The following is a 24,043-nucleotide window of genomic DNA, read 5'->3' as shown; positions in this document are numbered from 1 at the left end:
GTCCAAATCAAGGCATCACAGGCGATGCTTTCTCCCTGAAGACCAGAACATAGTGTTTCTTTCCTTTTCCCTTGGGTTTCTTTGCTTTCAGCTTCAGGCTTCATGGCTTCCTCTCTCAGTTTCTCTGGCTTTCCTCTCAGTTTCTCTGGCTTTTCTCTCTCAGCTTCTCTGTATTTCATCTCTTATAAAGAAATCCAGTAAGAGGATTAAGACCCACCTGGGGCACACCTCAACTGAAATAACCTAATCAAAAGGTCTCACCTACAATAGTTTTTATTTACACCCATAGAGATTGATTAGCTTTAAGAACATTATCTTTTCTGGGGTGCACACATCATCTAAACCAACAAAGTCCTGACATGTAGTGTTATCTGTTTTCTACTGCTGAAATCACAATGCATAACAAACAAAACAATCACAAAGCTTCAGTGCCAGAAAATTATAAAAATTTTTGTAACATTTTGGGAGCTACCTGCACTTCAGCTAGGAGGCTCTGCTGATCCTGGCAGGGGTTGCTTAGGTGCTTATTGACTGATCTGGGTTGGCCTCTACTGGGGTGACTGGATTACACCACTCTGGTCCATATGTCCTTCAACCTCCTCCTGGGACTAGCAGTCTAGCATGGACATGTTCAAGAGTCAATAATAAAGACAAAGGAGAGAGAGAGGAAGCCCAGTCAAGGCTCTGCTTCCATCACATCTGCTAATGTCTCATGAGCCAAAGGAAGTCATAGAGTCAAACCCAGAGTCAAAGCAAGGAATGGATGCAAGGAGAGGTGAAGAACTGAGGCCAAGTTATGCCATTTACCACATCTAGGATTCTGTCCACCAAGAGGACCAGGTAGGGCTGAAGCACTGTTTGGCCTGGGTACTAACACAATGCTGAATGAAACTTAGAGTAGGGACCACCTCTGGAGAACTGAGGGAGAAAGAGTCTGAGAAAGGGAAATGCAACATGACACTGACACTTAGGAGAGGAAATGGGAATTCAAAATGTTTTAATTACAAGGGCATGGCCACCCTGCCTCTGTCCCCCAAACCCCTTGGTTTTGTATTTTATTTACAATTTTACAGAAAATAAAAAAGCAAAACACCTTTCCTATCAAAAAAAAAAAAAGCTTTAAGTCCAGAAACTAAAAGAAGTGTGTTAAGAATGAATAAGAGATTGAGGAGCTAAGATGGCAGCATAGAGAGGAGTGGAAGACTATTAGTCCCCCCTGGAACAATTCATAAATGACCAAAAAACTAGTAAATAACCTAGAATAACTGTGGGGAGACAAACGTGACTGTCCACTCATCATCCACCAACCTGAATGGAGAGGAATGCCCAAGATGGCAGCATAAAATCTGTAAGTAAAACTGCGGACCTGAGCTGGGAGCCGAGAGCTGAGAGCCCCTCCCTCATGGAAGCCTCGCAGTGCTAGAGAGCAGCACTCTCTCAGCCCAGCTCCAACTGGCGTTTTAATGTTAACTGCTCAATACAGACAGAGAATCCTCAACAAGCAAACAGAGGCTTTTGGTGACAGCTGACCTTGGGAGAGTCAGGGCACATATCTGTCTCAGGACGGGGAGCCCAGAGGATCGGGTGCTACCTCTGGCTGACGGGTGAACCTGGGAGCTTTTCTGTCCCTTTTTCTCTCTGTGGAGAAAACCTCAGCCGTTTTCAACCCACAGCACTTTGCAGTAAAGACAGCCTCAGCCATTTTAAAATCAAAATGTACAAATATGTTCTTTTACAAGGGAGAACAAGCAAATGTCAATCTTGCAAGGTGTTAAAAATGGGGAGGCATTGGGGGAGGGATGCAATCAGCATAAACTAGAGACTGTAACTAATAGAATCATTGTATTATGCTTCCTTTAATGTAACAAAGGTGATATACCAAGGTAAATCCAGATAAGAGGGGGGGGATAGGGGAGGCATGTTAGACACTTGACATTGGTGGTATTGTCTGATTCTTCATTCTACTCTGATTTAAGGTTATTTTTCCTTTTGCTGCTTCCTAGCTGTCATTTTTTTTTTCCTCTTTCTTTTGCCTCTCTACCTTCTTTGACTCTCCCTCCTGCCTTGTGAAAAAAATGTAGATGCCCTTATATAGATAGTGGTGAAGGTGGTGAACACATAAATGTATGACCATGCAGAGAACCATCGATTATCTACTTGGGATGGAATATATAGTGAGTGAACAAAACCATATTAAAAAAAAAAAAATGGGTTGATGACAAAACCTCAAGGGCAATATACTGAGTGAAATAAGCCAGACACATAAGGACAATTATTGCAGGGTCTCATTGATAGGAACTAATTATAATATGTAAACTCATAGACATGAAATATAAGGTACCAAGATATAGGACGAGGCTTAAGAATGGGGAGTGGTTGCTTAGTATGAGCAGAATGTTCAATTAGGATGAACTTAAATGTTTGGAAATGAACAGGGGTGTTGGTGGCAAGATGTGAGAATAACTAACAGCGCCAAATGGTGTGTGAATGAGGTGGAAAGGGGAAGCTCAGAATCATATGTGTCACCAGAAGGAAAGTTGGAGGTCAAAATATGGGAATCTACAAAACTGAATCCTATGGTGGGCAATGTCCATGATCAACTGTACAAATACTAGAAATCGCTTCCATGAACCAGAACAAATGTATGACAATACAATTAGAAGTTAACAATAGAGGGGCATATAGGAAAGAACTATATACCTATTACAAACTATATACTACAATTAGTAGTATTTCAACATTTTTTTCATAAACAGTAACAAATGTACTACATCAATACTACGAGTCAACAATTGAGGGGGGTTGGTTAGGGATAGGGGAGGATTAGAGTTTCCTTTTTTTTTTTCTTTTTTCATCTTTCACTTCATTTCTTGTCTGGAGTAATGAAAAGTTTCTAAAAATTGAACAAAAATTGAGTGTGATGGATGCACAGCTGTATGAGGGTACCCAGGGGCAAGTGATTGTACACTTTGGATCTTTGGATAATTGTATGGTATCTGAACAATCTCAATAAAAATGAAAAAAAAAACCCCTTTGATCAGCAGAGTCAGAGAAACAAAGAACTTATTGATATGCAGTGACCTCTCTGGAGTGGGCATAGCTTCCCAAGAGGAAAGGGAGGGGCCCAGCTCTATTGCCCACCTTTCCGGAACCAGACCCCAAAGCCTGGGGGAGGAGAGCCACAGGCCACACCCTCTTATAAGAGCCGGTGACAGGGTGACAGCTGCATGTGCCAGGCAGAAAAGCACAGGTGTATCAATCCTCTAAGAGAAACCATCAGGGAAACCAGATACTGAATATTTCCTCCTTCTGTGACCTGAGCCTGTTCTCATCTGGGAAAACCTGATTAGGGTGGCCCAGGAGGTCAGATGCATAGAAAACAGAAAACTACAACCTACACTATACTAAGAAAAACGAAGCTATGGCCCACTCAAAGGAACAAACATACACTTCAACTGAGATACAGGAATTTAAACAACTAATGCTAAATCAATTCAAAAAGTTTAGAGAATATTTCACAAAAGAGATAGAGGCTGTAAAGAAAACACTGGGCATACATAAGGCAGAAATCGAAAGTTCAAAAAAACAGCTAGTAGAATCTATGGAAATGAAAGGCACAACACAAGAGACGAAAGACACAATGGAAACATACAACAGCAAATCTCAAGAGGCAGAAGAAAACACTCAAGAACTGGAGAACAAAACACCTGAAAGCCTACACGCAAAGGAGCACATGGAGAAAAGAATGAAAAAATATGCGCAACGTCTCCGGGAACATAAAGATGAAACAAAGTACGATAATGTAGGTATCACTGGTGTCCCAGAAGGCGAAGAGAAGGGAAAAGGGGCAGAGGCAATAATAGAGGAAATAATCAATGAAAATTTCCCATCTCTTAGGAAAAACATAAAATTACAGATCCAAGAAGCGCAGCATACTCCAAACAGAAAAGATCTGAATAGGCCTATGCCAAGACACTTAATAATCAGATTATCAAATGTCAAAGACAGAGAGAATCCTGAAAGCAGCAAGAGAAAAGCAATCCATCACATACAAAGGAAGCTTAATAAGACTATGTGCGAATCTCTCAGCAGAAACCATGGAGGTAAGATGGAAGTGGTGTGATATATTTAAGATACTGAAAGAGAAAAACCGCCAACCAAGAATCGTATATCCAGCAAAGCTGTCCTTCAAATGCGAGGGAGAGCTCAAAATATTTTCTGACAAACAGACAATGAGAGACTTTGTGAACAAGACACCTGCCCTACAGGAAATACTAAAGGGAGCACTACAGAGTGATAGGAGAAGACAGGAATGCGTGGTTTGGAACACAATCTTGGGAGATGGTAGCACAGCAATGTAAGTACACTGAACAAAGGTAATTATGAATACGGTTGAGAGAGGAAGATTGGGAGCACGTGAGACACCAGACGAAAGGAGGAAGATAAAGACTGGGACTGTGCAACTCGATGAAATCTAGAGTGCTCAACAATTGTGATAAAATGTACAAATATGTTCTTTTACAAGGGAGAGCAAGCAAATGTCAACCTTGCAAGGTGTTAAAAATGGGAAGGCATTGGGGGAGGGATGCAATTAACATTAACTAGAGACTATAACTAACAGAATCATTGTATTATGCTTCCTTTAATGTAACAAAGGCGATATACCAAGGTAAATGCAGATAAGAGGGGGGGATAGGGGAGGCATGTTAGACACTTGTCATTGGTGGTGTTATCTGACTCTTTACTTTGATTTAAGGTTACTTTTCCTTCTGCTACTTCCTAGCTGTCATTTTTTTTCCTCTTTCTTTTGCCTCTCTACCTTCTTTGACTCTCCCTCCTGCCTTGTGAAAGAAATGTAGGTGCTCTTATATAGATAGTGGTGAAGGTGGTGAACACATAAATATGTGACCATACAGAGAACCATCGATTATTTACTTAGGATGGAATGTATGGTGTGTGAACAAAACCATATTAAAAAAAAAAATGGGTTGATGACAAAACCTCAAGGGCAATATACTGAGTGAAATAAGCCAGACACATAAGGACAAATATTGCAGGGTCTCACTGATAAGAACTAATTATAATATGTAAACTCACAGACATGAAATATAAGGCACTAAGATATAGGACGAGGCTTAAGAATGGGGAGCAGTTGCTTACTATGAGCAGAATGTGCAACTAGGATGAACTTAAATGTTTGGAAATGAACAGAGGTGTCAGTAGCAAGATGTGAGAATAACTAAGTGCCAAATGGCATGTGAATGAGGTAGAAAGGGGAAGCTCAGAGTCATATATGTCACCAGAAGGAAAGTTGGAGGTCAAAAGATGGGAATGTATAAAACTGAATCCTATGGTGGGCAATGTCCATGATTAACTGTACAAACATTAGAAAACTCTTCCATGAACCAGAACAAATGTATGACAATACAATTAGATGTTAATAATAGAGGGGCATATAGGGAAGAAATATATACCTATTGCAAACTATATACTACAGTTAGTAGTATTTCAACATTCTTTCATAAACAGTAACAAACGTATATACCAACAATTGAGGGGGGTTGGTTAGCGATATGGGAGGATTCGAGTTTCCTTTTCTTTTTTTTTTTTTTTTTTTCCTTTTGTCATCTTTCACTCTATTTCTTGTCTGGAGTAATGAAAAGGTTCTAAAAATTGAACAAAAATTAAGTGCAGTGATGGATATACAGCTGTATCAGGGTACCAGGGGCAACTGATTGTACACTTTGGATCTTTGGATAATTGTAGGGTATCTGAACAATCCCAATAAAATTAAAAAAAAAAAAATTAACTTACAGAGGAATCAGGAAAAAAAAAAAGAATGAATAAGAATAACTGGAGAACAAAATTTTTTACCTTCATTTCCTCTGAATGCAGGGTACCTTGGATTTTAAGGAGTTCTGTGTGATTTACAAAGTGTTTTCACAAAGTTTATCTTGTTGTTTCCTAACAATACTCTCTGTGCAGTAAGGAAGACATTATTACTCTTTTTTAAATTGGATATTGAGGATTGCAAAAGTAAAGTGACTTGCCTAAGGTCACAAAGCCAGCAAGTGATCTAGCTGAGAATCACACCCAAGCTTAGTGCCTTTTTCCACTATATAATGAAAAGTTTGAAAAACAGGTTTAGAAACCCTAATATTTAAAACACCTTCCCTATAATTCTCCAGCATAAAGGCCAAGGTGCCAAGTGTCATCCAAGTTAGAAAAGGATAAGCAAATTGGTGATTGTTACAGCGTCACTTTAGCACTTCCTTGCTTGTGAAATTGGGGTTGACATTGAAAGCTATTAAAAGTTAAAGGGAATCGTTTGCCAACACATATTTTCTAAGTAATGACAAAAACATGACATGATTCTCATGGAAATGGAAAATAACTGGTTCAAAAGGCTGTTAGAGAAGGTCAGACAAGGAGGATTCAATGGGGGAATCAGAATCAATCAGCAGATGGAGTCTTTGATAGGAAAAGATCATTTTTAAGGATGGGGTAAAATAAAAGCTATAAATTGTGAATATAGGGGAAAAATTCCACTTGTTGCCAACAAGGAAGATCAGAGATGTCAAAACATAGATAGGAGACCTAAGCGACCAAAAATAATGCAAAGATGGAGATTATTATCGATGGCAAGGGAGGAGAAAAGAACCTGTTTAGATCTTGCCAAAAAATCTAAAATCAGTGATAAATTGATTTTCTACAGAAATTGAAAATATATATACTTGAAGGGATCTCCTAATATCACTAGATGCAGCCCATATTGCAAATTTGTTGGAAAATAAGCTAGAAGACTTGAATCTGTTCTCCACAATACCAGAGTTCTGTTTGCTTTTGAAATGACCTGAAGACTAGGAACAAATTAATTGGGGTAGGTCTCATTTCTGTGACCTGATAGCAGACATGGGCCTGTTTTCTCAGAAAGCACTGGAAGGTTGGAGGGGGGATGGGATGTGCTTCAAAAGAGTTACAAGAACACAACTCCCAATTAACTAGGAAGACTTTAACAGAAGTACCTACTGGACTATAATGAACTAAAAAAAGGAAATTCCAGAATGCCAAGGGTAAATGCCATATCAAGACAAAAAACTCCATGTTAAAGAGAGCATGAAGAGTGAACTCTCAGGAATCTGGAATCAGAGATGCAGCAAGGCTGTTGCTGGTTGAGAACAGCAGATGAAAACATTTAGCATTACCTCTGTCCACTCCAGAGAGAAAACCCGCACAACCTGAGGAGAAAAATAAATACAAAGAAGACACAAGCCTTGCAAATTGTTGTCTCTCCTGGGTCAGCCCTCACTTTCAGCAATGATTTAGGTAAAGATGAGGAGAAAATGCTGGTCAAAATATTTGAATAACTGGCAAATGTATCAAATAACAGGGTGCAATGAAAAGAAACAGCCATGAAACTGATGAAACTAGTAAGATGAAATTCAGGAGGCATAAATATACTAGGTTAAAGGTAGGTTCAGAAAAACAGTTACGTAAAATGAGGGAAGACATTTAAAAGCAGGATAGAGGAAAAACTCAGGGTTTGATTTCGGCTACAAGTTCAATGTCAGTCTATGTACAAGACAGTGATTAACCTCTTTGGAATCATGGATTCTTTTAAAAACATGATAAAAATTGAGGACTTTCACGTGAGAAAAATAAATTTTTATATCACCTTTGCACTTAGTTTCAGGCCCTCTGTTGCTTCCATCCATGCATAGTTTGGTGGTTTAGAACATGTCATTTGCAAATCTAAGCTCCCTTATTATGACTTCGAAAAAGTAATGTCACCTCTCTTCACTCTGAGTTTCCTGAAAAGGAGAAATAATAACAGCAGTACCTACCCCTCTTTCCAGTGTTATTGGAAGAAATTCATAAGATAAAGTGCAGAAAAAAAGCTTTTCTTTTTCATTTTTATTATACATATATTTTTATTACATTTTAAATATATCAATATTTTTATTATATGTATTATATTACCCCTCATATATGATAATCTGCCTACCAAAGTCAATTGCTGCCTTACATTGTTTCTCTGAGGTGTAATTTGCAGAGCAGAAAAGGTGATTTCCCACTGGACTGCTTGCCACTTAGAATAAAAACTGGACCCTTGAGTTCTAATCTGAGTCTCTCATTTTAAGAGGGACAGGTGTCAACAGAAACATGAGCAAAGGAGGTTACCAGGATGGTGAGGGGATGCACAATCTAGGCACAAGGACGTGGGTGGAAAAACTGAGGATATTTAACCTAAAGAACAAAAAATTTACCAGAATTCAAATACTTACAAGATTGCATTCAGGCAGAAGAAGACGGATTATTCTGAATGACTCCAGAAGTCAGAATATGGGCCAACAGGGAAGGAAATTTCAGCTGAATGTAAGGAAGAACGTCTTAATTAGAAACCTACATTTCTCTTTCACCAAAGGATCAACATTCATTCATTAAAAAAATACTTATTGAACATTATGTGCTAGAGACCATGGAAGGTACTGGGAATACAAAGATGAGTAAGACCTTGCTTCCTTAACAGGCTCCCAGGCTAGCAAGAAAAACAGATAAAACAGGTAATATCCACATGCACTGAGACAACAGTAGTATCTGAAGAACAAGGCAGAGCACTAATTCAGCCTGAGGGAACTGGCCTAAGAAGGCCACACAGAAGTTGAGACACAGTGGACGAAGAGGAACTAGCCAGGTGGCCAGACACGCTAAGCAGAGGGCAAAGTCACAGAGGTGAGAAACAGCATGGTGTACTCAGGGAATGCTGGCACAAAAGACAAGGCAAGGAGGAGAGGGAGAGGGAGCGTAGACGTTACCCTATAGGCTTGGTGGAGCTATTAAAGGATTTTAAGCAGAGAGTGACCTGGTCAGATGTGTTTTAGATACAGACACATCATTACTAGCACATCTGAGGTGAGAGCTGGTGGCACAGATCCCACACTTGCGATACTTCTGTATTTCCCCATTAAAAGTAATTAACTGATTGAGTAAGAAGCTTCAACGGGTTATTTAGTTTCTGCTAATGCAAGAATGTTTGAAATAGACTACTTGTTTTCAGTGTGGGGGACAAGACTGGAAAACAAAGAAAAACTAAGAGACTGAGGTAAGAATCCAAGCCAGAAATGTGAGGGCCTGGACTCAGTCCATGGAGCTGTGGAGGGAATGGAAGATGCATTCGATCCTCTCTAAGGTCCTTTCTAAAGCTTGGGCTTTTTGGTTGGCCTTGAAATCATCATAAATTCTAGGGATTTAAAGGACGTTGGAGACCATTTCATTTAACTCTACCAAGGTAGAAACTAAACCCTAGGAAGGGAAAGTGGCTTTCTCACTTTCCCACACAGCAAGTTGATAAACAGGTTCAGACCAGGACACAAGACCCTGAAAACGACCACCTTTTAACCTTGATCCAGGGCGTGGCCTTTTGTTCTACTACATGGCTCAAATTTTCTTTTCTTTTCTTTCTTTTTTAGCGACTATACTTTCTTAATTAAGCCTACCAAGATAGGGTTCAAGGACCTAAGTTTTGGTAATGGATCGTGGTGATGGTAGCACAACATTGTGAACACAATTAATGCACTAAATTATATATTTGAATGTGATTGAAAGGGGAAAGCTTAGGTTGCATATATGCTACTAGAATAAAAATTTAAAAAAATATATAAATAGGGCTATGCAACACAGTGAACCCTATTGTAAGTGATGGAAAATAGTTAATAGTGCAATTATAAAAATGTTTTTTCATGAATTGTAACAAATGTACCACACTAATGCAAGGAGTTAATAATAGGTGGACTATGTGGGAACTCGGATTTTCTGCATTATTTTTCTATAAACATACAACTTCTCCAATGAAAAAAAAGGAAATCAACTTAAAATTTACATGCTGCCATGGATCACAGATTATCTTCTGGAAAGGAAGGTTCTCTTATTTAAACCCTTCAGGGTGACAGAAAGAGCACAGGCTGACTTAAATCTGAGTTCTATATTTGCTAAAAGAGTGACATTGAGAAGGTCACTTATCCTCTAAAGTTCAGTTTTTTCATTTGTAAAATGAATAAACAATTCTTACCTTAAGGAGTTTTAGACCTATAAAGTGCCTGCACAGTGCTTGGTGCTCAACAAATGTTAAGTAGGTCCTTTCTCTTTCTGTTCTCTCCCTTCCCTTCTCCATCAGGGCCTATAAGAAGTTGTCCCCCATGTTCTCCAGCCTACCAGAGACAGTACAGCAAAGTGATCACAGTTTGGCCTCTGGTGTCAGACAAACTAAATTATGACCCTTGGCCCTTGTGAACTTGAACACATTCTTTAATCTCTCTGAGACTATATATATTTATATATTTATTATATATATAAAATAATCTGAAGATAACTATTCCTACCTCAGAGAGTTGCTGTGAGGATTAAATGAGCTAAATACATGAAAGGTGTTTAGTGCAGCACCTGACATACAGTAATTACTTGACCTATTGCTGTGATTTTGTTGATTTTACCGGCAAAGAACCAGAACCCTTGCCTCATATCCTCATAATGATCTACTCTTTCATGCAAACTTCATCTTTTCCAAAACATAGTTGCAAGTATGGAAGAAACCAAAAAGCTTCCTCTCAAAAGTAGTTAAGGTAAATGGGATCAATAGCTCCAATGGACTGCCAGAAATGGGGTAGTGGAACCCTTAATATTACCAATTCAAAATATCGGACAACCACCCATTGATTTGTTCCCTGCCTTTGATTAGAAGTCAATAGCTCCTAGTTCCTCATTTGACAGGCCAAAGGGCTCTTCGAAGTACTTTCCATGGATCTAGTGGTTTGATTTGCCTTTGGGAAGACAGTCATGTTTAGGGCTACAATTGGCCTTTGCATCATACTCAATGCCAAGTACAATACAGGTACTCAGAAAACATTCACTGAATGAACCAATTGCGGGACACTGTTATCGAGTTCCGACTTGGCGGGCCTGGGCCAGGGGAACTGATCAGCCCCTAGGAAAGGTAGTGGGGCACGGGTGGTAGCGCCCTCCACGGCCCCCCGGGCCTGAGAAAGTGGAGCCGAATGCAGGCCCCATTTCCTCACCCCAAAGTACAACCGTTGGGGAGGGCTTGCCAGAGAAAACCCCCCCCCCATGCCTTACCCGCACCCTCCACCCTCTTCGTTACCGGAGCAACTCCCGCCCCTCTTCAATCAACCTCCGCGCCCTCTCAGAACCAATCCAAGCCTTTAACCCCTACAGCTACCCCGCCCTCTAAACCGCCCGATATAAGCTTGTACTCTCCCCTAATAAACTCTCTTGGCTTCTTCACCCTAAAAGAAACGTGTCCCGCCTGTTCCTTCTCGCCGCCCTCCACACCTTGCACGCCTCCGCCGGGGACCGGGCCCAGTCCCCCGCCTCGCCCTCGCCTCCGGGAAAGAGCCCCCGCCGCCGGTACCCTCCGAGCAATCCCGAGAGCCTAGGATTTAGCAACTGGCCGCCACCCCCCCCAGACGAGTCAACTGCGACCGCAACCAATCAAGGAAACCTTCACTGTGTGCCTTGGTACAATATGATTAACTCTAGGGGCCACCTTACACTGCACTTGAGAACTTAGGACTAAAGTGGATGACAAAAAGTAGTGAATAATACATTGGGCTCTGGGGTGAGACTGTTTGAATCCTGGCTACATCATCTTTCCATCTTTAAGCATGTCACTTAACCTCTCTAAATTTCAATTTCCTCATCTATTAAATGAGTAGCATAATAGTTGTACCAAACTAGTAAGGGAATCATGAGACTGAGATAATGCTAATAAAGAGCTTAGCACCACGCAAGTACTCAATAAATGCTATTATTATTGTTATTATCATTTCAATATAAAAATGACAACATACTATACAAAGCTATAATGCTTTAAAATGCACAAATAAGAATTCATAAAAAGAAGGAGATCATTATGGGCACTAGGCAGAGTCCATATCTTTTTTTTTTTTTTTTTTTTTTTTTGGTCTGGTTGTATTTTATTGTGGTAGTAAAGCTACAGTGAATCAAACAAAAAATTGATATATATTTCCTTCCAAATTCAACCAATATGTAAAAATATTAATTCATTTAAACAAATATTAAATACCATCTCTGTGGCAGTACTATGCCAAAGCACTTGGTAAACAGTGTTGAAAACATACATGGTTCCTGTAGTTAGTGGCTCTGTACTGTAGTGGACTCCTGACCAATCCTTATTTAGTATGAGGTTAAATGGTTTCCCTTTTGTCAGACATGAAAGGCTTTATTTAGTTAGCCCATAATTCACGCAGCTGTGCGTTCTACTGATGGTAAAAACTCCAATCTAGGATACAAAACCTTCATAAATGTGTTTATTTCCATTTCAGGCTCAAGTGTGGGATAGTATAACAGAGAGAGACCAAACTAGGACTGCTGGCTATGTTACTAATATGAACAGTTTATTCTTAAAAAGGAAGGAAGTACTGTGTCCTTTTTTATTCTAAATGTGAGACATCAGAAGATAATTGAGTAATACTATTAAATTACTAACCTGACACTGAAAATCTAAAAAGAATGCAGCCAGAAACTTCAAAATAAACTTAGAATACTATAAAAAAAATTCCACATAAAACCTCAACTGCTCTTTGCCTTAGGGAGGCACTGTTTTCACAAGGAGTAAATATTGAGGTTATTTCATTTTCCATAAAACCATCCCAGGAAGGTCTCCAACTGGAAAAGCAACTAAATGTGAAAAGTTATCCAAGAGAAAAAAATAGAACTTACATTGACCCAGAAAGTAAAATTTTTCACTCAACTATACATTACTTTGTTCTCTAGTCCCTTTAAGAAACCAATAAAAGGTTTTAATTTGATTTTTATATTTTGCTTTTAAAAGTAACACACCTTTTGTTTATAGAAAGAAAAACATTTGTTTTAATTTGGCTTATTGGTCCCATACCATCTTTCTATCTATAAATTTACTTCTGTTTACAAATACAAATGCTCTGTATTAACAGTTCAGTATCTTTGCAATCCCTAGGATTAAATTTTATCCTCTATTTTAGTTCTATGTATTAATCTGAATAATATGCATACTTTAATATTTAAGGCAGATGGTAAACTTTCCTGTAGTCTTGTAAGTGGGGCAAACACTTCACAAAGTAATGATGCTTTTTAGGACGAGGTAACAAGAACTTGAGCACTTGAAAAGCAAAGCTGCATGGACACGAGAGATATGGCCTAAGGTGCTCTGATATGTTCTCTTCCTTTCTTTTACGCTACGATGGAAAATTGGAACTGCTAGAGTCTAAAAACATAATGTTCCAAATCCAAATTCTAAAGCCTTTTAGTAAGCATCTTTAAAGCATTTTAAGAAAAACACTCATTGCCTACCTACCCTTTCAAAACAGCTCCAAAGAAAAGCTCTGCTTCCTCATAAGACTTTCTTCAATTCCATCACATTAACATTCACACCTTTTGTTAAGCAGGGTGCAGTTAGGCACTATTTTTCTCTCAAAGCCAGTTCTCCATGCAGCCCTTTCCAACATCATCTTCATTCTTTGCATTACCAAGGGGTTCCTCTTTCTCAATCTTGTTCTGAATGATGATCAAAGGCCTGAATAGTACGTTTCAGAAGATAAACGGCAGCATGAAGACCCCCTATATTCACCAAGACAGTATGCACCTTTCGCCATACATGTCCCATTCCGGATAATGCCTTGGTGAAGCATTTCTTGTCCTGAGTAAGTAGTACAGCTCGACCTGTGCCAGGTCTACAGACACAGCTCATTTCCCATAGGCAAGCTGGATAAAGGTTCCAGTTTCTTTTCCTGGAGCCCATCCTTTTTCCAAATGGCATATCTGTTACAATAATATCTACAGAGCCAGTTCTCAATGGCAGATTGCAGATATCCCATTGAACAGCATCTATAGGCAAGCCCCAGGATGGTTTGCTTTCTTTAACTTGGTTCTTGGTCAATAAAGATGAGATGTTATTTGCTGCTCTATTCACAGCCAATGGATTATTATCACCAGCAATATGATAATAGTTAGACCATTCAGTAGCCCCCTCTATTGGTATGGCCCCTGTTCCACACATCGGATCAACTATTATGTCAGTAGGCTGAGGAGCACAGAGCCTGAGCATCCCATAGGCAAGAGTAGATCTAAGAGTTGTAGGTCCAAAATGCGTGATATTTCTTCGGTGGAGACTCTCTTCCATCAGTGCAATGCCCACAACTATTTCATTATCATGGATATTCAAAAGAACCTCCACATCAAAGTTGGTCATGTCAGCCTTCAATTTAAAATAATCTTGAACAGCACCCCCAAAATCTCTTGCAGCCTCATTTGAGGTAAAGCAATGTTTCTCTCCTGCCCTGTTGCATGTGACTCGAAACTTCAGCACTTGAGGCTCAGTTTCTTCTCTTGAGCTTTCATCAGTCTCATCTTCTTTGGAAGATGCCAAATCATCACCTACTAACGTTGATATCTCCTCTTTGATGGCTGCATTTTCGTAATAGTCTAAGATATGTGCATCTAAGGTGTTCTTAGTGAACTCTTTTTTAACATCTCTCTCATCTATTTTGTCTCCTTGTCCAGTATCAATCTTCCCTTTATTTGAATTATGATTTATTTTTCTACGCTTTGTTTTTTTTTTCTTGAAATTGGTGTTGATTTTCCATACTTTCAAAGGGTCTGACCATGGAAGCTTCCCAGCCAAGTCTTCAAAATCCTTTAAAACTTCTTCCTTTTTTTGTCTTTGAACTGGTAATCTTTAAACTCTTCAACAACCACAAATAAGTTATCAACTGATCTCAGACAATGGACCTGAGCCAGACTTTCCACTGAAATGTCGAAATATATCTTGCCCCAGTCTTTGCTGATTTTGCATGATGATCCTAATTTCTCTCTCACTTCATCTGCGGCTGTTTGCTCAAAACCAGTAGGTACGGTGGCTCCAATGGTGACTCGGAGATACTCAGACTCACTTCTGAGGCCACTTTCTGTCACCTGTATAGACCTCTGGTTCTCATGAAGGTTCACATCTAAGAGTTGGTTAGTGGCTTCTTCAATGTCAGACATATTGGCAGTGCCTCGAAGACCCCTAATAAAGTCCATTCAAAGTTGAATGATCTAAAGCAAGTTAATTCTCCTAAACCTCAATTTCCTCATCTAAAAAATGGGAATTAAATAATATATCCCTCATTGAGCTGTTGGGAGATTTAAATTAGATTGGCACATTGCCAGGCACCTGATTAAAACTTGCTAATATATCGATATTCCTGTGAAGTACATAGTGATTAAAAAAATGATTAACTACACACGTTCTATTCAGTAACTACAAAAATCTGAATCCTTACTACATGCCAGGCTCTGGTATTCACGGATGAGTTTCAGGGGAGGTATGTGAAATATCTGAAACCATAAGCCAAATTTCATGAATCTGAGTAGGGGGCTGGGGGTATGTTAGGAGGTGGGGATCAATAGCTTTCATCAGATTTTCAAACCATTTGTGAACAACTTAAGTTGGCAGAGTACCTACGCTGTGCCTTGTTCTGTGCTAGGAACAGGCGACAGTGTTTAACACTAACAAAATTCAGCACTTGCCCTTAAAGGAGCTCACAATCACTGGGAACATAATTCGATATTCTAAATAAGGCAGCGGAAGCCCCACAAAGTACGCATCCCGCCCGAGGTCACAGAGCCAATCAGTGGCGCAGGCTGGCACAGAACCCGTATCTTTCCACTCCCACCGCAGGGCAAGCGGGGAAGAGAATCTCGGAGAGAAGCTAAAGACCCAGTAAAGGCAGCGAGAAAGGCTCCGCCATCTGACCAGACTCTGGTCCGGAACCGTCGCCCATCCGCCGTAACTACACTGTGGTTCGCGGGTGGGCCGCGGCCATAAGCTGAAGGTCGACCCTCCTCGGGCGCCCGGATAGGCCCCACCTCCCCCCAGTTTGAAGGGCCATAGGCCGCCACACCCGGCCACTCCCACCCGCCGCCCGGTTACCGGCAGCGAGCTCAGACCCTTCCCCAGAGTCCATGTCTTAACCACCAGGTGGATGTTTCTTGATGAAGATGGGTTCTGAACTAGACCTAGGAAAACGGACAGGTTTATATCTGCAAAGGACTCTTTCCATGGGCAAAAGAGCCAGGAGGATATGAGCCTGAAAATGCAGGAAGCACAGGAGTGAGTAAATGAACAGCCATAAATTTGAACTAATGCCCAAGGGACTGGAAAAAAGGTATTTTGAAGTCTAGTGAGGACATGGTTGAGCATTTTCAGAAAATACTGTTTACCTGGTAATAACAATTAGCCAAACAAAACCCACAGCATGGTAGGTTAGCACAGGCTTTGGTAATGGACAGGCCTAGGTTTGATTCTTCAGACAAATTACCTCACATTTCTAAGGCTGACTTTCTCATCTTTACTCTGGGGATATGCATACCTACCTGGAAGAATTTGGGAGAGGATTAAATGAGTTATTGAAAGTTAAACAGTCACCTCAGTGTCTGACTCACAGACAAGAAATAGTAAACACTAAAGCAAACACTAAAATTTGCCTTCAATTAGACAAGTTGCCTAACTGAAGGCAAATCAGGAAAAGTTAATCTTCATTCAGTGTCCTAACTCCTATTACTGTTTCCATAGGTATCCTGCCATGAAAACATTTGGAAACGGTAAACTCTCATGACTTTGCAGAAGATATATTTATGTAAGACTTTAAACTTTTCTTGGTTTGTTTACCCATCATTTGATTCATTTATATTTATTTCAAAAACAGAATTACAACAAAAGCAGTTCTTCAAATGATTGGTTTAAAACATATTTACTCATTTTATAATTTTCATTTTACAAAAATCTTGATTCCATTAAAAAACTACCATTATGAAGACTATAGAGACACATGATAATAATTAATATTCAGAGAGATATGAAATTGTTTTAGTTTTGAAATTTGTATTCATGACAAATACAGGAAAATAATTTGCAAAAATAAAAATCATTGTCATATAATTATATAATGCTTTTTAAATATTAAAAATAATAGTCTTTATAGCAATTAAAAATTGAAATAACTTTTCTTATATTAGCCCACTAGTTTTACATAACATAATATTACATGTAATATAATATTAGCCCAATGGTTGTTGAATATATACGTATTTATTCTCCCTGTTTTAGAATTATTTAGATTTCTATTTTGCCTGGCCTAATGTCAATTTGTTCACAACACTGAGGACTCAATTAAAAGAGTGTACAACTTAAGAGATTAAAAAAGAAAGCAAAAAGGCCATACATTTTTCTGTATTTTTAATTTTTCCTTACAAATTGCCCAGTGAGTTCAAATCAGTGAACTTCGAAGATATTTTTCTATTCCCACATACTACTAGAGAAAAACCTTTGGAATACCTTGTGTCTGAATAAAATTAAATTTATTTCACACTTCTTTAGAATGAGGGCCTGTGAAATAACGGGTCGGCCAGATTACATGAGTATAAATTAGTCCATTCATGTCAAGTGCTTGCAACAGCACTTGGCACAGGGTAAGTGCTTAATAAAGGTTAGCTTGTCTAAGAGTCTCCTCCTGAATGCCTCTTTGTTGCTCAGATGTGGCCCTCTCTCTCTGGCTAAGCCAACTTGAAAGGTGAAATCACTGCCCTCCCCCCTACGTGGGATCAGACACCCAGGGGAGTGAATCTCCCTGGCAACGTGGAATATGACTCCCGGGGAGGAGTGTAGACCCGGCATCGTGGGACGGAGAACATCTTCTTGACCAAAAGGGGGATGTGAAAGGAAATGAAATAAGCTTCAGTGGCAGAGAGATTCCAAAACGAGCCGAGAGGTCACTCTGGTGGGCACTCTTACGCACACTTTAGACAACCCTTTTTAGGTTCTAAAGAATTGGGGTAGCTGGTGGTGGATACCTGAAACTATCAAACTACAACCCAGAACCCATGAATCTCGAAGACAGATGTATAAAAATGTAGCTTATGAGGGGTGACAATGGGATTGGGAAAGCCATAAGGACCACACTCCACTTTGTCTAGTTTATGGATGGATGAGTAGAAAAATAGGGGAAGGAAACAAACAGACAAAGGTACCCAGTGTTCTTTTTTACTTCAATTGCTCTTTTTCACTCTAATTATTATTCTTGTTATTTTTGTGTGTGTGCTAATGAAGGTGTCAGGGATTGATTTAGGTGATGAATGTACAACTATGTAATGGTACTGTAAACAATCGAAAGTACGATTTGTTTTGTATGACTGCATGGTATGTGAATATATCTCAATAAAATGATGATTAAAAAAAAAAAAGGTTAGCTTGTAGTAATAGTAATAGTATTGTGTTGTTTCTGCTGCTGCTGCTGCTGATTTGAGTATGGGTGGATGTAGCATAGAAGTGAAGAATGCAGGCTCAGTCATCAAAATGCTAAGATTCTCCCCCAAAATGAAAGCCTATATCCATACAGAGACTTGTTCATGAATGTTCATAGCTGCATTTTCACAGCAGGCAAAAAGTGGAAATGAATCAAATGTGGTATAGCCAACCGAGTAGAATACTATTCAGCTATAACAAGGAACACAGTACTGATACACACCATATACTCTGTACACAGATGAACTTTATAAACATGCTAAGTCAAAGAAGGAAAACACAAAAGTCTATTATTGTAGGATTCAATTCATATGAAATATCCAGAAAAGGCAAATCTATACATGCAGAAAGTAGATTAATGATTGCCTGAGGCTGGGGGTAAAAAGGAGGATTCACTGTAAATGGGCATGAGGGATCTTTTGGCAATGATGGATATGTTCTAAAGATGGATTTGGTGAAGGCTGCACAACTGTACTAAAAATCACTGAATTTTACATTTAAAACGAGTGAATTTAAGGCATATAAATGACATGTCAATAAAGGTGTGTTTATAAAAATTCAAGGTTTTATACATCAGCCCTGTTACTTGCTGGCTCTATGACCTTGGGCAAGTTTCTTAACATCTCTAAGCTTCAGTTTCCTTAACTATAAAATGGTGATTATTTGCTCATTGGAATCAAACCAGAATCAGTTTTTAACACATAGTAAGAGTTTAATAAATGTTAGGTATTTTCATTATCATGGGTTATGTTTGAGCTAAGCATTATCTCATTTAATCCTCACATGACCCTGGGATGAAGATTATTTGCCCTGTTTTACAGATAAAAAAAGAGGCTCAGAGAGGTTAAACATTTTTCTAAGCTCACACAGTTAGTAAGTGGGGGGGGGGGACCAAGATTTGAACGAGGGAAGTCTGGTTCCAAAGCGCGTGTTATCTGTGTATCTCTATCTATAGACTGCCAGGAGACAACTCTAAGGGCTTAGGACAGGTTCCTGCTGGCCTGGACCTTCAATGAAGCATGGGCTCACTACCTGGTTAGGTATGGGGCTTATTAGAGAGTAGATGGATAGAATCAGCTCCTGCAATTTTCATTTCAATCCTTCTCTATAATTTAATTCACATTTTAATTCATAGAGAGCAAGCCCTTACCCTTAAATGTACCTCATATTTGGCCTCCGCTGCAGGGAGAAGTGCTTGTTAGAACTATTCCCATGTAATGACAGAGAGATGGAAAACCTCCAAAAAAATTAGAATCCAGAAGAAATAGGTCTGGTTGATCCAAGTGACATTAATTGCACAATCCAGACCAGCACTATCAATTGCAATCTTATCTGTAAGAAGCAAAGTTTGCCCCATGGATACCACACAGAAACTATTTACCTTGTATCTTAGGCCAGAAGTGACTGAAAATTAAATTTGAGAATGTTATGGGAAATCTAAGGAGGATTCAGTGAAGAGGGGGAAAAAAGATTAAAATATTAAACTATTGGTTCTCAATTTTGTTTTCTTCTGAATTTCCCCATACCTTCTCCCCAGGTATCTGGCAGCCAATCTAACCTTCTGGTTCCTAATTTCTCAAAAGGAGTGAACAGAGAGGGAGTGAGTGAGAAAGAGATGAAAGAAGAAGGGGAAAGAAAGAAGGGCATAGAGGTGGGTATCAAAGGATTTGAGGTCTTTGTGAGGTCAAAGAACAGACATAGCCGGGATGAGGGACTGAGAGAGCAAGAAATACAGAAAGTTCTCAGGATTGTACCAGAGGAGAATCCTGGTATACTGGCAGGGCTGGAGGATGTAGGTTTCAAGCAGGTTACAAATGGAAGTAATAGAAACAAAGAAATTGAGAAAATGTGTCAGTGAAATCACCCAAGCTGTTAGAAGCTAAACCTTCACAAAGCCTTGTTGGACCTCTGCAGGCACACTTTTGTGATTCATCATCTGAGCTTCTAGGGCGTTTGCAGTAGTGACAGGTAAGATAAAGACAGGCCTCTTATCACAGTACTTATCACAGTGAAGTGTATATTTACTTAGATGCTGAACTGAGAGCCTTTGGAACAGAGATTATAGTCTATTATAGTCTATCCATATGTGCACATAGTTGGTGCTTACTAAAGGTCTGCTAGAATGAAGGGCAGGAGGAAGACAGGGGAGGGAAGAAGGAAAGACACACAGGCAGACATTCAGGAAAGAACTCCTCCTTGTCTTAATCAGCATGAGTCAGATGGTAATTTTGATCTCATAGCTATTTCATCTTTTCAAATCTATGTTTGCCTTCACAATTAAGAAAGAGAAAAAATGCAAAGTGATTCACTATATCTTTTAATTAGAAAGTTTGAAAATTAGCAGTGGCCAATATTGTGAATAACTAAATCCAAGAAAGGATATTACGAACTTAAACCATTAACTCTAAAATAACTGTTCTCAGCAAGCTTTTAAAAATGGTTTTATGCTGTTTATGTCCCCAACTGTCCGGTGCTAAAATACCCTCAACTCTTAACATTTTGCCTCTGAAATCTTAATTAAGATATTCAGATCAATTCTTGGTAATTTTCCAACTTCCTAAGAAATAGAAAATGCAGTAGTAACAATACCTTATTTTCAGTCATTTTTTTTTTCAAAGTAGTTTCTTATCTTGTTCACCTTTGAACTTCACAATAAGGCTGAGGCTGGTAGAACAAGCACTACTATCTCCAGTCCACAGATGTGGAAACTGAGGAAGGGAAAATAAGAACACACAGTAGGATGATGACTGAGTGAAAATGAAAACATAGGACTCTGAGTCTCAGTCAGCTGTCACCCTGCAGCAATGCTTAGAGTCAGCCATTCTACAATGTTCTTTAGGTATGTCTTTTGAAGCAGAGAAAGGAGCAAAACTTTTCCCAATTTTTTACCTATCAGTCAAGCTTTTATATACACTCAGGGTTTCATTTGATAAGACGGATTTTTATTTTTCTCAAGCAGCCAGGGTTTTCAAACTTCCATTAGCTGCAGAACCTTTTTATCAAAATTTCATGCTGAAGCCTTCTATTTAAAATAGAAAAAAGTGGAGCTGCACTGGTTGGAGCAGGGCTGAAAGCCCTGGAAGAGCTTTGGTGATAAGGGGTGGTTGGCCTCAGTCTCAACACCAAACAGGTGAAGAACACCAGGACACCACCAAGCACAGAGAGTGCCATAGAGAATGTCTGGCTTTTGGTGAAGTGAAAAGATCAAGGACTTCACCATCCAACAGATTCCAATTTCAAGTGCACCAACCTTTCTGAGCCTCCATCTCCGCATCTGTGAAAAAGGCACAGTGACACCTGTCAGGTGAGTCAGCCGTGAGGATTAACTCAGACACCCTAAGTGAATCATGGGTCACAGTGCTCAGCAAGCAGCAGTTGCCTGGGCAGTTTCCTTCTGGAAGGCCCTTGGCAAATGTACATGCTTTTCTGACAAAACACAAGTGCTCTTTTTCCCTCAGAGGACACAAATTCCACTTGTTTTCTTAAGTCCAGCATGTTATTCTCAGCTTGTTTATTGTAGTCGAATTTCCTCGATTTTCAACGCAAAGGCTTTTAGCACTTGAGAGCTTTCCACTACTTCCTCAAACATGTTGCATTTTTCTATTGAGTTAGCACAGCATCAAGATTTAAAAACAGCTTGAAAATAAACTTTATTCCAAATATGATGCATAACGTCCTAAGCAACAGCTCATTTACCCAAGAGAGTTCCATCAGTTATTGACAGATGTCAGCTCTGAGAAGAAATAGCATTAAGACCAGGGGAGTGAGAGAAAAGCATGCCTCAACCCCCTGAGCCAATTATCCAAAGTGATTTTGAGCATTAAATCTTTAAATATGTTTAATATTCTGTCCTTGCCTGTAAGCACAGAAAGAAGTGAGAGGAGGGGAAGAAAAACACTAAGCAATTTAGGACTATTTCTAAAAACAAAGGAAAGGAATAGCATAGAGGAGAAAAACATAGAGGAGGCAGTATTTGAATGCTACACATATGGGTTTATAGACTGAGCATCCCCAGCCCTCACTCACCTTGGCCTCTCCTTGCAGAGCCAGCTATTTCCCACCTGTCTTTGTTCAGTACAGAAATAATTGCACTTGCCTCAGACCTAATAATTACAACTGTGCCTGATTTTATTCTTAGCATGTTTATTATGGTTGAATTTCCTCAGTTTTCAGTGCAAAGGTCTTTCTAAGGATGCATTATTTGCTTTAACATAAAACTAGTGACAAGGCTATGTAAGGTACTGCAAAAAGCCAAGAGGTCACTGTGAATCCAGCCCAAGGGGCTTGTAATCTTTGTTTGACATGCAGATATTAGAAAATCTTGGCAAGACTACAAGGTTCACATGGGAGAGAAGAAAGGGAACGCATGAGGCCAATAAATTTAAGAATGCTAATATATTTCCCCATAGGCTTCTCAAAAGGAAAAAAATAAGAGAGAGAGGTTTTTCCTAAAACCCAAATTATAAGGCAAAAGATGACCAATTAAGCCAGTTTAGCTTTAATCTGTATGCACTGAGGAGTAATAATTGTGTGTGTGTGTGTGTGTGTGTACGTACATGCACATGGGTATGTGCATTGCACATGTGCTGTAGAAGAGCATGGATAGACAGAAGTAAAGAAGCTTGGGGGAATGGGTGAGAAGTCTAATCTATATAAAAATTTTGGTGTGATGAGTTGAACATTTCTATATTGAGAAAATAAGTTCTGCCATAAAAGACTGAAAAATTATTACACTAACTAAATCCAATATATGGTTTAAGCACCATTATAGAATATTCTCAAATTACTTGCTTACACCTGATGACCTGGCAGAACAATTATAGGCTAGATTCTTTAATCTTTTTAATACTTTTGTTATTGTGGATTAACAGATTCACTGCCTGACCTCTTGTAGCATGCATTTTATCCCAATATTATACTGTGTACATAAATACAGTAGGCCTTGACTTTTATAGCTTTAACTTCTGAATTTTAGATTCAAAATTAACATTTGAGTACAACTGGGTGCCAGACACTATGCAAATGCTTTTAAAGACCCTGTCTGATTTGATCAATACCAGTCTTCTGATTTCCAATCTAATGTGCATCCCACCACATCACAACCTTCTATCATCACCATCAAGTCTTTCAGAAATTTTAGAAATGGGCTGGAAGTAGAGGTACAGTGGTGGCCTCACTGGTAATGCAGAATGGTGTACTGGAAGATGAAATCAACAAATCTAGGTCCATTTCTAGTACTTTACAGGCTTTCTGTTAGAGGCATATTCCTGTAATCTTTGGGGACAACCATTTCTTTAAATGTGACATTGAAGCAAGAATAAATGATCCTTAATCAACTCACAAAAATATTGTGAAGGATGTTAAGAACTTTGCACCCCTTTGAGAATTCCTCTATGGTCAAGGTGTGACGCTAAGCTAAACAAACCATGAAATGAATAGTGTATACCTGGAAGGAGATGAGCTTAAGAAGACTAGACAGTTGTTTTAACAGAGCCACATTGCTTAAAATTTTGTGTTGGGGGAGAGCAGCAGTCAGGGGTTTCAGTAAGGGAGTCCTCTTTTGGAATTACCAAAATCCTGGAAACACATTCTTAACATCCTCAAATTTTCATCCTTTGAGAGATGAAAAATTTTTATACTTTACAAACATATTTGAAATAGCCAAATGTCTTTCAGAATCAAGGGTGA

The 24,043-nt window shown here is 39.2% G+C and overlaps 1 protein-coding gene and 1 long non-coding RNA gene across 2 annotated transcripts in view; both read right to left on the bottom strand.

Moving 5' to 3' along the window:
- LOC119505398 overlaps positions 1-24,043 on the bottom strand; it is a 188,920-nt gene that overhangs the window by 78,773 nt on the left and 86,104 nt on the right. The window lies entirely within an intron of this gene.
- On the bottom strand, positions 12,396-15,244 carry LOC119505397 (THUMP domain-containing protein 3-like). Its single transcript, XM_037798171.1, is given in 2 exon segments — positions 12,396-14,731; positions 14,734-15,244. Coding segments are annotated over 2 exon segments (1,533 nt in total). The 5' UTR covers positions 15,094-15,244; the 3' UTR covers positions 12,396-13,558.

The sequence above is a fragment of the Choloepus didactylus genome, chromosome 10, assembly GCF_015220235.1.
Source record: "Choloepus didactylus isolate mChoDid1 chromosome 10, mChoDid1.pri, whole genome shotgun sequence".
Taxonomy (NCBI): domain Eukaryota; kingdom Metazoa; phylum Chordata; class Mammalia; order Pilosa; family Megalonychidae; genus Choloepus; species Choloepus didactylus.
Note: the sequence above shows the minus strand (reverse complement) of the source record. Positions and strands in the feature narration are given on the sequence as shown.